General features: G+C 35.3%; 1 protein-coding gene across 5 annotated transcripts in view; it reads left to right on the top strand.

Annotated features, from left to right (window-relative positions):
• The first annotated feature begins 5,359 nt into the window (after positions 1-5,359).
• LOC129257224 (aspartyl aminopeptidase-like) overlaps positions 5,360-17,337 on the top strand; it is a 32,889-nt gene continuing 20,911 nt past the window's right edge. The window contains exons 1-3 of one of the 5 annotated variants that reach the window (XM_064097073.1): positions 5,372-5,906; positions 7,284-7,462; positions 14,372-14,468. In XM_064097073.1, coding sequence (XP_063953143.1) covers positions 14,393-14,468 — 76 coding nt within the window. In that variant the 5' untranslated portion in view covers positions 5,372-5,906; positions 7,284-7,462; positions 14,372-14,392. Of the gene's footprint in view, positions 5,907-7,283; positions 7,463-14,371; positions 14,469-17,337 lie in introns of all 5 variants that reach the window. The other 4 variants (XM_064097074.1, XM_054895502.2, XM_054895503.2 and 1 more) reach the window with 4 other exon arrangements.

Below are 17,337 nucleotides of genomic sequence, written 5' to 3'. Positions count from 1 at the left end.
GAGTAGGCTTTTATTTGCCAGCACATCTTTTTATGTAGCTGATAAAGCAAAACCTATTCTTTACTCCCTAAGTGGTTTCAAGGCAGTAATAGTGGCAGAACTATATCAGAAATGCTTTTTTGCCTAAATGGGGGCTCCAAAATGGTGAATTTTCCAATAAATAGGCAATAATGCAAAAGGGGTGGGGTGATTTCAACAGCCTCCCGGAGGGGGTAGGCTTTTATTTGCCAGCACTTCTTTATATGTGGCTGATAAAGCAAATCCTATTCTTTCCTCCCTAAGTGGTTTCAAGGCAGTAAAAGTGGCAGAACTATATCAGAAACGCCTTTTTGCCTAAATGGGGGCTCCAAAATGGTGAATTTTTCAATAAATATGCTATAATGCAAAAGGGATGGGGTGATTTCAACAGCATCCCGGAAGGGGTAGGCTTTTCTTTGCCAGCACTTGTTTATATGCAGCTGATAGAGCAAAGCCTACTCTTTCCTCTCCAAGTCATTGCAAGAAAATGAAATTGGCTATATAGTAGAAACGCACTTTTGCCTCAATGGGTGATTCAAAATGGTGTAATTTCCAATAAATAGGCAATATACATGATATAGAGGGGGAGGGGTTGACTTAGACAGCGCCTGAGAGGGATATTTTTCGATGTGCCAGCGCTTCTTAATAATTTGTAGCTGATAGAGCAAAGCCTACGCTTTTCTCTCAAAGTAATTGCAAGAAAATAAAATTGGCTGTATGATATAGAAACGCCCTTATGCCTCAATGGGTGATCCAAAATGGTGAAATTTCCAATAAATAGGCAACATACATGATATAGAGGAGGGGGTGACTTAGACAGCCCCTGAGAGGGCTAGGGTTCGATGTGCTAGCGCTTATTTATGTAGCTGGTAGAACAAACTCTACTCTCTCAAATTGATAAAATACTATAAAGCACAAACGCTTTTTTGCCTCAATGTTGGGTCCAAAATGGTGAATTTCCAAATACATTGGCAATAAGCAAAAGGGGGAGGGGTGACTTCCCCAGCGCCCCCCCCCCCCCGAGAGGGGTTGGCTTCGATGTACGTGCCACTTCTTTTGATATAGCTGGTAGAACAAACATGACAAAGCTTACTCTTTTCCTCTCCAAGTGGTTTCAAAGTAATTAAAGTGGCTGTACTGTATAGCAGAAATGCCTTTTGCCTCAATGGGTGCTTCAAAAAATAGTGATTTTCCAATAGGCAATATACAACAACATGATATAGCCAAAGGGGGTGGGGGGGGGGGGGGCTTCGACACCCCCACCCCATGAGAGTGTTAGGCCTCGATGTGCCAACATTTTGTTTTATGTAGCTGATAGAGAAAAGCCTACTCTTAACTCTCCAAGTGGTTAAAAAGCGGAGATAATTGCCTTTAAATTTTATTAAACTATACATTATACATATTATACATGTACATGTTATACGTATTAGTCTATGGAAATGCATACAAAAAGCGACATTTCTGAAATTGAAGTATTCAAGTTTGATACCTTATAAATATGCTAAGAAGAATGATACAGAGTTGGAATTTCATCCACATGATAATAGTATGTCAATTAAGTTTTCTGGAACATTTCAAGGTAATTCATTTATTTTTCTTAGAATTATGTAAAATCATGTATTTGCAAAATTTTCAATTTTTGGGAAAAAATGACAAAAAATGCAGTTTTCTACTTAAAATCTCAGCCAAATGACCTACTTATCCCCTATAAATAGTACCAAATTGTAGAAAATTTATTTGTCTTTCATATGACACTAATTTTGTGGCAATGGAATATTTATGTCAAAATCTATGTACGAAAATTCAAATGTTCTGAAAATTTGGCGGCCATTTTGAAAAAAGCGCCCTCACGGGTTAATTTTCAGGATACAGCCTAGTTACCTCATATATTCATATTCAGCGTAAAAAACTGGTCTAGAAGCACTATATGAAAATTTCTCCTTTTTCTTGTGGCACCTTGCTCAATTATAACCCGGACTATGACAATATTTATGGGAGAAAATACATAGCAATAACTTCAAATGTTCGATAGACACTAAAATTCGTTCATTTTATTTCAAAGTTTTATTTTCAAATGCTTCATGATTTTCTTTTCAAGATTAAAAGGAAAGATTCCCCTTTCTGTGAATTTTGCAACAAATTCCCTGAAACATCGGTTCATATATTTTGTGATTGTGAAAAGGTTTCACCCCTGTGGCAAGATTTGTTAACTATTTCAATACAGAAGTTTAATTCCAATTTTACTTTATCTAATTTCAGAAAAATGTTTGGTGATCCGGATGATATAGGTTCATATTTTTATTATTGCAGTACTTTATTTTCATTTGTAAATTTAGCAAAGTTGATCCAAAATTTGGAGCATTTAGATCTTTTGTTAAGAAGCAAAAAGAAATTGAATATTGTGTGACAAAAAAAGACACAAACTCGCAGCTCATTTTATCAAATGGAAGTTTGATTTATAATTTTTGACATCTGCACATGTATCATTTTATGTATCCTGTTCTGAGCATACGAATACTCTTTATCAAAGTTGTTCAAAATATCACGTCTGTGTCATTGCATGTAAAACTATCCGCTTTTCTTTCTTTTTTTTTTAAATTTATTATTTCTACATTTTTTTCTAATGATGTTATGATTAATTGTATGTTTGATTTGTTATTTTTTTGTTTATATACTTGGTCTGTGTTGACACAATAAAACATATAAATACAAAAGACTTTCAGGTCTAAATTTCATGGCATATAAAAAAATACGCGCTCTCCGTAGAGCTTTTGACCCAGTTTTACTCTTCTTGCCCTTTTTTTGGTATTGGTATTGGTATTTATTTTCCATATCACAATGTTAAAAACAATACAAGGTAAATGTATGTACATAATAAAATCAAAAGTATAGTGAGATGGCTGGATAAACCCACTCAGCTTTGTTAATATAACAAAACTGTTCTTCCCTGGGGTCCAGAGAATACGTAACAACAGTTACTGTACATAACATAACAACAGTTACTGTACATTATATAAAATAGAATTATACATTAGAAATAATTGAGCTAAACAATAATGAAAAACAACAAAAAGAATGCAAGAGAATACATCTATACCCTAACGCGACCCCCCTCCCCCCACCCACCCACTTGTCGCTAGTATTTCTTTTAAAGGTTAGGGCAAGGCTGAATTATCTGATTTAAATTTGTATAAAAAGTAAATAGGCTATTTGATAATTTTATTGTAGATGGTAGATCATTATATCCTCGTGATCCTCTATATAAGAACGTTCTTCGACAGCATTCACTCTTGGGTTTGGGAATTTTAACATTTCCTTGCGATCGGAGAGAATACGAATAATTACAATATTGGAAATACTCTTCTAAATAAGGTGGGGCTAAGTTATGAAGGGATTTGTATACCATTATGTTTAAATGTGATTTACGCCTTGATTTGAGAGACTGCCATCCTAATTTGATATGAATATCATTGTTTGAAACGTGATTAAACGGATTTATTTTTAAAATGAGACGTCCGGCCCTATTTTGTAATTTTTGCAAACGGTCAGTGTATTTTTGCTTGCCGAATCATAAACAATATCTGCATAATCAAAAAGTGGAAGGATAATAGAATTGTAAACTATCTTAAGATTGGGTTCTGATATAAAATGTCCAAGACGGGCCAGAAAGCTGACTACCTTACTAATTTTAGTGCACATTTCGTCAATATGTATATTCCATTTTAACTTTGGATCAAGGTCACATTCCCAGATATTTAACAGTATTTCGTTGATCAATGCGTTTACCAGATATAGTTACATTTAAAGTATCACATTTAGATAGCATTGTCCCAGTCCCAAATAACATGCAAATGGTTTTATTAACATTAAGACTTAGTTTATTACAACATAACCAGTTATGAATTTTACGGAGATCAAAATTTAGATTTTTTTCAATAATATCAATATTTCTATTAGAATAATATAACACATTTTTTATCTGCATATAAATGCAATTTGCAGTTTTTTACTTGTATTATGAGATCATTTATGTAAATTGTAAATAAAATTGGTCCAAGTATGGAGCCCTGAGGAATTCCATAGTTTATATATGATATATTTGATATTACAGCCCTTCTTATTTCTTTCTTTTATATTCCCCTTCCCTTCTTTTCCCCTTTCACATATTTTCTTTTCCTTAATTTCCGTTATAAGTTTATGCTCTGTTTGCTAGCGAGGGGGCCTATAAAAAACAGTGTGGGAAATTATTTAATTCATTTCTCCCTAGAGCTTACTCTTGTTTTTCTCATGGGATGGGGCGCGGGTGGGTGCAGGGCCTTTTCAGTAAGAATTATCCTTCTCACCCCTTTCCTTTTATCCCCTCAAGTTCCACATATCCCCACCGATCTACCCCTGGCAAGCGGCACTATTGCATGCTCGCTTCATAGCCAAAAATAATTAATACCAAAATAATCAAGGGTCTATGCTCATGGAAAGTGTACTGTCGTGATACTGTTTGGGAATTGTTCAGAGCACTTATGTACAGATGGGGGTTGGGGCCATGACCACCAAAAGTTTCATGATAAGAAAAAAAAGAGAAATAAAGGAAATGATTAATACTCCCGGTTAATACTATAGGCCCTATACGACAGTATTTTCTGAATAGTAAATAATGTCAAAATCCGGACAAATAGATATATATGTATTACCTTGAAGGTCAATTTTTTTGCTCCATCCGCCATATCCGGCCGGACCCCACTCGGAATTTTGGATCAATGCTATTACTGCCCCGTCTGTCAAAACTACCCCCTATTTTGAAAATTTGTGTTTTTGACACGGGCCCTTAACGCAGGCGCGGATCCAGGGGGGGCACAAGGGGCACGTGCCCCCGCCCCCTTTGAGAAGCAAAATTACAATTTTTAATTTAAAAAAAGACCTTTTTTTTTTGCTTGTTAAATTTTTTCTGGTACGAAATATTCTTACTTTGTGGTTGAAAACCCGAAAAATTTGCCCCCCCCCCCCTTTGGAAAATCCTGGATCCGCCCCTGCCGTAACGAGTGCACTTGGCGAGTGCACGCGCGGCCCGCGTCCAAAACATAGGTCCAAAACTGAAAAAACACCCCTTTAAACGCGTTTTTTTTTTTTTGGTCACGCGTGTGCACAACAATATATTTGACTGCCCCCCCCCCCCCCCGGGCTTTCTGCAGAGGGCATCCTTGACTTGTTATGTACAGAATGCCCGAGCCGCTTCACAATCAATCAGGGTCTGTTTCTGCAGAATAGATATCTGCAACTGTGCAGACGTACGTAGACGTAGCGTGCTAGCATATAGCTCGCCGGTTATGCCGCGTTTTCCCCGCCCCTCGTCACCTCATTTCGCATGTGACAAACTGTTGTGTAGCCCGCCCTGAGTGTACCGTGATGGCTATATCTGGCTTCTTTTGAACTATTTTTGTTATTAACCCTCTAAATTCTGAAAAAAATTTGTAACAAATTACATAGTGCATAAAATCCCATAAACAATGCAGAATGAATTTCAAAATAATCCTGGCATGGAAACGGAGGAAAATGTGATAGCTGCAGCGTGGGCCCGTGAGAATATGCCAACTGATTCAGCAGAAGAAATTGTTCATGCCGCTGATGATGGAGAGGAAGAGTCAATTGAAGGAAAATCGCCAAAAACGCCAAAGAATAGACGGTGGGGAAAACATGCAAGAAGAAGGTATTGCAGGGCATGGGAAGAAGAAGAGTGTTTTATTCAGTGGTTGATGCCAGTTGCCGGGGACGAACAGTCTGCTGCTTGCCGATTCTGTCGTTGCACACTTCGAGCTCATCACGCTGATCTCAGACAGCATTCTCAAACGGGAAAGCATAAAAAGAACGCCGCTAGATTCACAAAGGTGGAACCGGTAAAGTTAGACTGTTTAATCACGGGTCTTGACTCTTGTGTTTAATCACGGGACTTCCGCTGGCCAAGTACAACCCGGGGGGGGGGGGGGGGGGGGCGGCACTCAAAGTATATTCTGAAAGACTGAATGGGGGGGGGGGATGCCTCGCAAAACCCTGAAATATTACTTAAGTTAAGTTATACCGTACCTTGGTCAGGTCACATTTGTTCTATGGCGTACGGCGAGTCGAAAACAGCTGTTTTAACATTTCTTTGTACCAGCTAAAAATAGGTGGTTAACATGATTTCCTAACAATTTGTAACATGGTTTTCTAACATGGTTTCCTAACCCAGGGAGCGTGGTTTCCATGCTTCTATCACTAGTCTCAAAATTGGTGTCTTTTTGGTGATTTGGACTAAAGCCAACATGAAGTTCCTCACACATAATTCACTGCCGATTTCAAAACACAGCATGCGATATGCGCGAGGTAAACTATAGGTACCTGCATGGTCCGGTCCGAGCTCAGACCCTCGCGCATGCGATGTTTTGAAATCGGCAGCAAATTATTTATACGTGTGAGGAACTCCATGTTGGCTCTAAATCACCAATTTTGAGACTGATAGAAGCATGGAAAAAAAGTGAAACTTTGTGTAAAGTAAGAATATTAGTTTTAATTGTTTTTAAAGATCGTGATGTACGTTGCATGAATTTTATATTTTCCCCCCATAAAATCGCACCTCAGTTGTCACTCGGAATATCAGATCGAGTTCACGGTCTCGAAGTTCGGGTAGGTGGAGCGTAGTGTAGCGGTAGTGATGTGGAGTGGAGCCTGCACGAACTTCGCTCGAGGTACATGAAGCCTTGAACCCCCTCCCATAGACGCATATAAGCGAGACCTCCACACCCGGATGGATTTCCCTAGGAAATCCATGGTTAGAGGGTGAAATCGGTTTCTAAGGGTGAATTTTATTTATCTATTAACCTTTATACGCCTAATGCTTATAAAGGGATAAAAATTATTGAACTATAAATGAGAGGTTTCTTACCAGACCAATCTCGTGTAGACCCCTCGATCCGTTTGTCAACAAAGCAAATACAATAGGCCTGACCCTTGAACCGCTTCGTTATGACGTACCTTCAATTAGCGATGCTACAAAATGCTGTTTTGAAGAACAATTCATAGATAAAAATTATTATTTAACAAATACTAAAATTTAATACGAGATTATAAATAATTATTAATATTATAAATAATAATAATAAGGACATATATCACCCTCACTAAATTGATATCACCCTCGTCTATGACTCGGGAGATATAAATCTAGTTTGGGCGATATGTGTCGTATCGCCCCGAGGCCAGTCAATATTGCTTTATTATTTGTCGATTGTCTTTAGATTTCCTGCTTTCATTCGCGCAGCTTCGGTGCGCAGTATGACCCATCACGAGAAAGGTCAATTCTGGCACCTGCTTGTGTAGGCTTCCACAGTTCCACTGCGAGAGCAAATTTAAAGGTGTTTCACAACTCAATCGTGTTCATGCAGTGTCACATTCGCGAGTCTGAAGGTCGTAAAATGTGAGCTGATTGCGTTTACAAACAGATCTTTTTTTACGTTCAGATTTTCCTTTGAATCATGATGTAAAAGACATTTACTTTTACAACCAGGAATGGAGGACATTGAACACACCTTTTTTTCTCATATGGCGTTTTGTAATCACGTGTTCAATCATAATTCATGTTGCCGTTTAAATTTGAAAACCGATAGTAAACTCACTTCCAGCATTACCTGCAGATTCCCCTCCCCAATTATTCATCAGGGGCACTTTCTACATTTATTTGCTCTGAGAATATTAAAGGCAAACAAAGCATCCTATTGCCCATTCGTCTCATCAAAGAGTTTGCAGTGGACCTTGCTGAAAAATTAGCATATATTCAATTAACGCTTGCAGGAAGGCACTTTCCTAAATGCCTGGAAAAACTTGTGTATATTAAAACTCCCATACCAAAAGAGAAGGTAATCAGTTCATATGATGAGCTAAGACCGACATCCCTTACCCCATTATACTCGAGGACACTTGATTGAATCATTTGTAACAAAGTGGTTAGTAGAAGATATGTCAACCCATGTTGAGAGTCAACTAGAGTTAAAATCCAACACCATCAACCGACTGCAACATGATGTCAACGATTTGGAGCAATATTCGCGAAGAACTGCGCGTCTTCGGTGTTAAGGAAAAGCAGAATGATGTTACCAATGACATTGTGATTTCTATCGCTAACAAGATGGGAATCGACCTTCGCCTTGAGCAGATTGATCGTTCACATCGCGTTGGTAAGCGTCATCAAGACAAAAAGAAGAATTGTGGAATCATTGCGAAGCTCTGCTCTTATCGTGTTCGTCAAATGTTGATAAAAAGCCGAAGTCGACTCAAAGGTACAGGAATCGCAGTATATGAAGACTTGACATCAAAGAACTTCTACACGCAACACAGACCTGTGATAAAGTTCAAGCTGCATGGTCATCCGATGGCCACATATTTGCACTGACTACAAAGAGTAATGGCAGTACAGCCAAGCACTTCATACATTGTAAAGAAGATTTGCTGAAATTATAATCTACATGTATCAGGGGTCAGTGCAATTTACAAACTGTCTTCATCTAGCAAGAAAAACTGTTCAGATGGCATATTCACCATATTGTTTCAACCAATAGTCATTTACCCTAGTGTTCATACATTTATCTTGGATTTTAAAAGTTTTTTTGTTTGTTTGTTATTTACTACTTTGTATCTGGATTATATTCAAATTCCTCAATTTTTTCATTGTACATGTATTTTGCCGTATTTAATGCATCTTTATTATTCATTTTACTTGACAGGCAATTAATTTCTATACAAACTGTTATTATAGGTCACAGCTTTTTTGTGAGCCAGGCAAAGTTGAGCTTTGTACAATTACCTATACATATTCTTGATGGACGATGTCCCTATTAAATGCTTAGATTCATCATATTATGAATTAAAAGACTTACCTTTGTGCAATAATTCATCTTTATCTTTTATGCATTGTAACATGAGAAGTCTTAAGAAGAATATTGATAAACTCCATTCATGTGTAACAAATATAAATACTAATTTCTCTGTTATAGGGATAAGTGAAACATGGTTGAAAGATAATGAAAATTTATTACCAGTGTTCAGTTTAAATGGTTATATTTTGTGAACAAAGGAAGAAAGGATCGAACTGGTGGTGGTGTTGGTTTTTGTCTCACCTGCATAGCAGAGTGAGACTATAGGCGCCGCTTTTCCGACAGCGGCGGCGTCAACACCAAATCTTGACCTGAGGTTAAGTTTTTGAAATGACAGCATAACTTAGAAAGTATATGGACCTAGTTCATGAAACTTGGCCATAAGGTTAATCAAGTATTACTGAACATCCTGCCTGAGTTTCATGTCACATGACCAAGGTCAAAGGTCATTTAGGGTCAATGAACTTAGACCATGTTGGGGGAATCAACATCAAAATCTTAACCTAAGGTTAAGTTTTTGAAATGTCATCATAACTTAGAAAATATATGGACCTAGTTCATGAAACTTATACATGAGGTTAATCAAGTATCACTGAACATCCTGCATGAGTTTCACGTCACATGACCAAGGTCAAAGGTCATTTAGGGTCAATGAACTTTGGCCGAATTGGGGGTATCTGTTGAATTACCATCATAACTTTGAAAGTTTATGGATCTGATTCATGAAACTTGAACATAATAGTAATCAAGTATTACTGAACATCCTGTGCAAGTTTCAGGTCACATGATCAAGGTCAAAGGTCATTTAGGGTCAATGAACTTTGGCCAAATTGGGGTATTTGTTGAATTACAGCCATAAATTTGAAAGTGTGTTGGTCTAGTTCATAAAACTTGGACATAATAGTAATCAAGTATCACTGAACATCCTGTGCGAGTTTCAGGTCACATGATCAAGGTCAAAGGTCATGTAAGGTCAAAGAACTTTGGCCACGTTGGGGGTATTTGTTGAATTGCCATCATATCTCTATAAGTGTATTGGTCTAGTTCATAAAACGTGGAAATAAGAGTAACCAAGTATCACTGAACATCTTGTGCGAGTTATAGTAGTTTTCAAAATCAGCACTGCTGCTATATTGAATCGCGTGATGCAGGTGAGACGGCCAGAGGCATTCCACTTGTTTCATATTAAAATGATACATTGAATTATAAAATACGTACTGACTTAAATTTATTTGTTAACGAAGTTGAAACATTATTTATTGAACTGAAGTTTAATAGACATAATGTTATTGTGGGCATTATTTATAGACCACCATCTCAGTCAATACTTTCTTTTAAAGAATATATTGAACCAACGTTTTTTCGAATTGTTAATGAAAACAAATCCTGTTACATAATGGGAGATTTTAACATTGATCATTTTTTACACGATTCGTTATGTAGTATAGTCATCTGAACTTCTACAATTTATGAGTTCATATGCATTTACACCTGTTATTAGTAAACCCACCAGAGTCACGATCGAAACTTCTACTTTGTTAGACAATATTTTTGTAAATGATTTTAATAATATTTCTTTGTCTGGTATTATAACATACCCGATAAGTGATCACATGCCCATATTTAGTTAATACACTGTCTGATATTGATTCACCAGGGGTAAAATCATATCACTCATCACCAAGGGTTAGAGTTATTAATGAAGAAAATATTTTATCTTTTTGTTCTTCATTGCAGGACATCGATTGGAATACCGTACTTGTTGATTCCTCTAACAATCTTGATGTAAACAATATGTATGATGCATTTATGAATGTATTCAGTAGATTGTATAATACACATTTTCCTAAGCTTGAATATAGAGAAAACAAAATGTAAAGGAACCCCTGGTATAATAAATCCTTGAAAATGCTTTGTCGTAAAAAGAATTTCCCTATTAAAAATCCAACATCATACAGAGAAATTGTTTATAAATAAAAAGCAACAGAATATTGTAAATTCTGCTATTAGAAAAGCTAAAAGAGATTATTATGAAAGAAAGTTTGGTTCCGATAAAAATGATTTAAAGGGAACTTGGAAGGTAATTAATAATGTTTTGAAAAACAAAAAGAAACCTGAATTTCCATCTCTGATGGTTGACAATACTTGTTTAACAGAACCTTGTGATATTTTGTTGCATTTTAATCAATATTTTGTTTCCACTGGAGATAGTATTCTTGATACCATACCTCTTTGTAACAAGAATCCATCAGACTTTTTAACTACTGTTTACCCACATTTATTCTTTTGTACAGCCATATCTGAAGCTGATGTTATAAATGCTGTATTGGGATTAAAAGATGGCAAGAGCCCAGGGCATGATGAAATCGATAGCAGAGTTTTAAAAAAGTCAATTCATGTAATAGCTCCAGTACTGTCTCATATATTTAATATTTCCATTGAAACTGGATGCTTTCCAGAATCTTTGAAAATAGCCAAAGTCTTGCCTTTATTTAAAAAAGGAGATAAACATTTGTGTACAAACTATCGTCCAGTTTCACTTTTATCTATTTTCTCAAAGGTATTTGAAAAATTAGTTTATAACAAACTAATGTCCTTCATAAACAAACATAATATGTTATAGAATAAACAATTTGGATTTCGATCCGGACATTCTACATGCATGGCTCTGTTGGAATTTATTGAAAATCTCAATACAGCATTTGAAAACAAAAACATTGGGTTGGGTATATTTCTGGACTTGTCAAAAGCTTTTGACTCAATAAATCACAAAATTCTATTATATAACTTCATCATTATGGTATAAGAGGTACTTTTTTAGAATGGTTTAAGAGTTATTTGAGTAACAGGCAACAGTTTGTATCCATCAATGGTATAAATTCGCCATTACTGCAAATAAACACAGGCGTGCCACAAGGTTCAATCCTCGGCCCCTTATTTTTATTATATATCAATGATGTCCAATATGTTAGTCACCAACTGTGCCCTATTATTTTTGCAGATGAAACAAGTTTTTTTTGTCAAGTAAAAGTATTGTCGATTTAAATTCTATCATGAATGTAGAAATACCTAGGATCGGAGAGTGGTTTCTTGTAAATAAGTTGGTTATTAAATCTTCTAAGACAAATTATATGATATTCAAAACAAAAAATAAGAAACTTTTTGACAATCTTAGTGATATCTACTTGAACGATAAAAACATATTACAAGTTTCTACAATTAATTTTCTTGGAATCACTCTTGATGAAAACCTGTCATGGTCTTCTCATGTAAATGTAATTTTACAAAAAATATCTTGTGCTATTGGTGTTATATTTAGAATAAGACATTTCATACCACGTCATCAAATTCTATTATACATTTATAATGCAACAATTTTACCACATTTATCTTACGACACAATGACTTGGGGTAGCTGTGCTCAAACACATTTAAATAGAGTCTTTGTCTTACAGAAGAGAGCATTAAGAGCAATTAATAACTCCAACCCTAGAACACCATCTGGACCTTTATTCTATAAATTTAAAGTTCTTAAAAAATTTTATATTTACAATTTACAAATAGCATCTTTTATGTATATGTTTAAGCACCAGTTGCTTCCTCCCATATTCACAAAATACTTTGAATTGACTTCAAATGTCCATTCTTATTCAACAAGACAATCCAGTGATTTATATTTACCTTTGTTGAATTATGAATCTTCTAGAAATTCTGTAAAATATGCAGAGTTATTTTATGGAACAAAATACCTAAAGAAATAAAAAGATGCCCATCTCTTGCCTCTTTCAAAAACAGATATAAAAAATTCCTTATTGATGCCTACATGTATAAATAAATTTGAAAATAAGTTGTATTGCCTTATCATCCACCCATATAATTATGTTTACAGTACTTTCTCTCTCTCTCTTTTATGATTATTATGATTATATTATGGTCTCGGGAGCCCAGCCTTAGAAAGGCCATTGGCCTATGCTGGCTCCCTCATATTCTCTTGTTAAATGTATTTCTATTTTTGTATCTTTATTTGTATATAGTTTATTCTTTGATTTGTATGTTGTATGTTTTTTAATGAGAATTTGGAATAAATAAATGAAATGAAATGAAAATGTTGATAAGAAACAATTTGGAGATGTTAAGGGCTGCTCTCCTGTACACCACCTTGTTTACTTTACTGAAATTTAACTTGGCCATTACACCTACCTAAATACCATTGACTTTACCAATGCCTTTAATAGAGTAATTTTTTTCATTGTAATTAAGTAATAAGGAAGCTTATTCTCTTGTGTGTTCGTAGGTTGATCATGAATTCAAACCAAACCATTTGCAATTTCCTGATTGATCAAACTCAGTGTACATGTACTAAAGTTAATTGTTACTCCCCTCTTTTTTTCAATGAAAAAACAATAATAGGCTTACGATTATGAAAGTTCATCAGTGTTGGATGAAAATAAGTAAAATTCAACCTTTTGCTCACAACACAATGAAAAATAGTAGGCTTATTATTCCATTCTAAAACAAAGAGAGGTAAGAAGAGTAAGATTCAAATGCCATTACATCAGTGCAGTGCCATGAAATATGGCATCAGTGAACCCTCTGACCTTTCACGGTAGCTGCATAAGTCAGAGAACCATTTGAGGGAATAAATTCAAACTTACTTTGTGACAAGTCAGGCCTCTTCTCAGTCAAACACACATTGTTAGGGGTATTGCCTCATGTAAGCAGTGCCATCCATGATGCATCACTTTCCCACAAGTTCATTTATTGATGGTGTCATCAATCTTGTAAACATGCAATGTGACAGTACGAAATATTTTGACAAAATGAATTTCTAAGTACAACATTTTTTTGCAAAATGCAAGACCTACATTTTAAAGTGTTTTTAGGAAGGTGTTCCATGGTTATGCTGTTATCTTTGCTTTTGTCATGGAAAGCAGTTCGGCATTGCCAATAGTGAGACAAGGTACAGTAATGATTGAGACTTGCAATTTTATAAAGGAGACGGACTTAACAAAATTGATTTTTTTTTCCAGTTCAATTTGTATTGATTTCATTCTTTGTTGGAATTTAAAATAATACAAGATATGAGAAACTTTTTACAAGCGAAAATGAAATAGGGAACTGCATAAAAAAGCCAGAAATGCAGTCCCCTGAAAATTGATTACATGATTAAGAAAGGTATTAAACACAGTATAAAAAAAGCAATTGACAATTAAGAGAGGGATGAACAAACATATGTGAGAGAGAAATGGCTATATTACCATAGCTTGCTTTCAGTATAGATTTCCTGTCAAATCTAAATAATTGGCATTTATTTAGATCTTTCTATCAGATCTTCCACATGCTCAGTTTTAAAGTTGCTGACCATTAGTAGCCTATGTTCTCTGCGTTGTATTTCCATGTTACGCTTGTTAACTAGTCAGTATCCATACTTTTCCGTTATGGTCCTGTTTTGACAGTTTATAGGAAACTTTATCTCCATGAATTCCAAGGAAGTTTTGACTGCTGCCACCCAGCTTGTATCATTCATTAACAAATCACCATCCCCATATCATGGTAAGTATGATGTTCACATTGTATTTTGATACAATTTAAATTGATAATTTGCATTTCAAAGATAGCAAATATATTATCAATGTATCAGTTACCAGAAACATAAAAATTGTTTTTATTTTTAGCAGATTTTCCATTGATTTACCATTGTAGATGTGTAATAAACATGATTGAATTCTAACAATAATGATGTTTAGTTTTATAATGATTTGATGAATAAGTTATATGCAAAACTGGAATATAGGCTATTGAGAGGTGTACGACAATAATATTAAATTGTGCCAATGTAAAGCCAAGTACCGGTAATGTTTGGAATTTTAAATGATTTTTAAAATCAGAATTATCTTACTGGATTTGAAATGAAAAAAATAGAAATGAAAAGTAGATTCATTCATAATGACATCCCAATGGATTGTATATCTCCAAAAGGACTTAATCAGTTTACATCAGATTCCATCTCATGGAAAGTGTTATTTTGCATAAATTTTCATAGTGTAAACTGTAATGAAAAAATTGGTTTCAAATGGGTATAAAAACAAACGTTATTGCTACAAATAGCATCTCATTGAACAAGAGAGGATGAGAATAACAAGCCTCCTTTATTCTGAAAGCATGGCAGCATGTGATAGGCATTCCTTCGGCTTGGTATATCTCATTCGCACCCTGTTAAAGTTTAACAATGCACAAAGAATACCACACAAAATTGATGATACCACCCGGGGGGGGGGGGGGGGGAGGGGCCACTTACATTGACGAGTGGATACCATGCGCGACCCAAAAAACACATAAAAATTGTGTCTTTTTCAAGATAGGGCATGTTACATACGTAACGTAATAAGGGTGTCAAAAACACTGAAATAATGAAAAAAGGGTGTCTATTTTCACTAGGAAAGCTACGTGTATAGGATCAAATTTGCGAGGGTATAAAAAATTAAGACTAAAATGTTTTATAAAGGATGTAGGGGAGATCGGGGTTAGTTGGAATGCGGGGTAAGTTGAAACATTGTAATTTTCTTTAACGCCTTTTAAATTTATGCAATACTGCCCTCAATTTATTGCTAATTATCAACAGCCATCCACCATATTACAGACAATACATGTGCAACAAGCCTGGTGAAGTTATAAAGGAATTTTTGTTTTTTCACCTGAGTAATTTTTTTCTCTTTCAGAAATTTTGTATTATCTCAGAGAAGTTTATAGATCAAGTTGGCCTGTTTGGGGGTATAATGGACACTTGTACCAAGCTACAAAATAAGGTTATTAATATGCCATGGTGAAGTCCCTTTTTTGTGCTATAAACTTATAACTTATAGTTGGAACAAAATTGACGGGGCTAGTTCGTACATGTTCCAACTTACCCCAAACATAATTATGAATAAAAACATTGGATATGAGAAAAAAATGTAGACAGTATTTCACCCTCTTCTGAACATGTATACCATGCTTGTTTTGTTTCTCCGTTAGGTCTGAGTGTGCATTTAAGGCCTATTGTATGCCCCTAATGCAATATTAACCCTTATCAAACTGGGGGGGGGGGTCAATTTGAGCCCCCCTCGACAAATTTTGTCACTACGCTGTCGCGCGAATTTTTTTGACCCCACCGCTCGCTGATTTTTTACTTTCAAGTCTTGCGCATCTTTTGAGACCAAATTAGCAATGCCTGGGTGCGCGGTTTCGAAATAACGCAACATTTTGTACGTGCGTGTTGGACCCAAAATTGCTCAAAAACGTTATTCCATGTACAAGATCAATGCAAATTGTGTTTTTCAACCAAAAATCATAAATGTATGATTATTTTTACTTTTGTTGGTTCAAATGGATTGATTTTATGCTATTTATTATCGCAATAGAGTCCCCGACAAAGTTCATCAGAAAAAACAATAAAAAACAAAGGTTCGAAAAACAAAGAAAAACAAATTTTAAAAACTAAAAATACATAAGAAATTATATTTTTTGCAATTTTTTGTGGATATTTGTTATAAAGGTAAAAATTGATACCAAAAATTAGCATTCTACTAGCTTAATAAATAGAGTTAAAGGCAAAAACATACAAAAAACCCTCAAAATTTAGGGCAAATTTCATGTTTATTTGCATAATTAATAAAAAAATATAAACAATTTTTGTCATGTAAATTTGATGCAGAAGTACATGAAATTGCTGATACACTTAGTAATTGCATGTAAAGTCAAACGCTCACAAATATTAAGCGGAATTCTACTTCACAGTCGACTTGCGTTAGTGGCTGTTTAATAGAAAACATAAAGTTCAACAAATCCACTTTTAATATTTTGAACTTGAAAAAAATAAAGCAAATAGGCTAAAACCATGTAATATTACGGTTGTAAGTAGTTCTTAATTGACCATGCAGTGTTCCAACTTATCCCATACCATGTTTCAACTTACCCCGATATGGGGTAAGTTGGAACGCTTGCGATGGTCTTGTTCAAGGTGGATTTTTTCAGTAACCATCATAGAGTTAAAAATTTTATGGGGTACATTTGAAGCCCTTAGATATATGCTTCAAGCTGATATATTGATTGTTTCTCAAATAAAATCTATTTGGATTTTTCAGCCATTTTTGTCAAAAATGTTCCAACTAACCCTGATCTCCCCTACTTTTTGCCCCAAGAGTCAACACTACGTGTTTAGAGTACGATTTGCGCGAGATGTGGAGAGGTGGGGCCCCGGGGTGGGGCTGTACGAAACCCAATGATGTAGGTAAAGGTAAAACCAACGACCGATTGAAATATCGCTGTACTTGTTAAGGGGTCCAATTCAGGGAATACTTGCCCAGAGTATTGTTTTGTTTCCAATACTTGTTAAGAGTAGGGTTTTACACCCCAATACTTGTTAAGGGGTGCATTTTAAGAA

Source organism: Lytechinus pictus, chromosome 3 (assembly GCF_037042905.1).
Source record: "Lytechinus pictus isolate F3 Inbred chromosome 3, Lp3.0, whole genome shotgun sequence".
NCBI classification, from domain to species: Eukaryota; Metazoa; Echinodermata; class Echinoidea; order Temnopleuroida; family Toxopneustidae; genus Lytechinus; species Lytechinus pictus.
The sequence above is the reverse complement of the archived record's forward strand: the minus strand, read 5'-3'. Positions and strand labels throughout refer to the sequence as shown.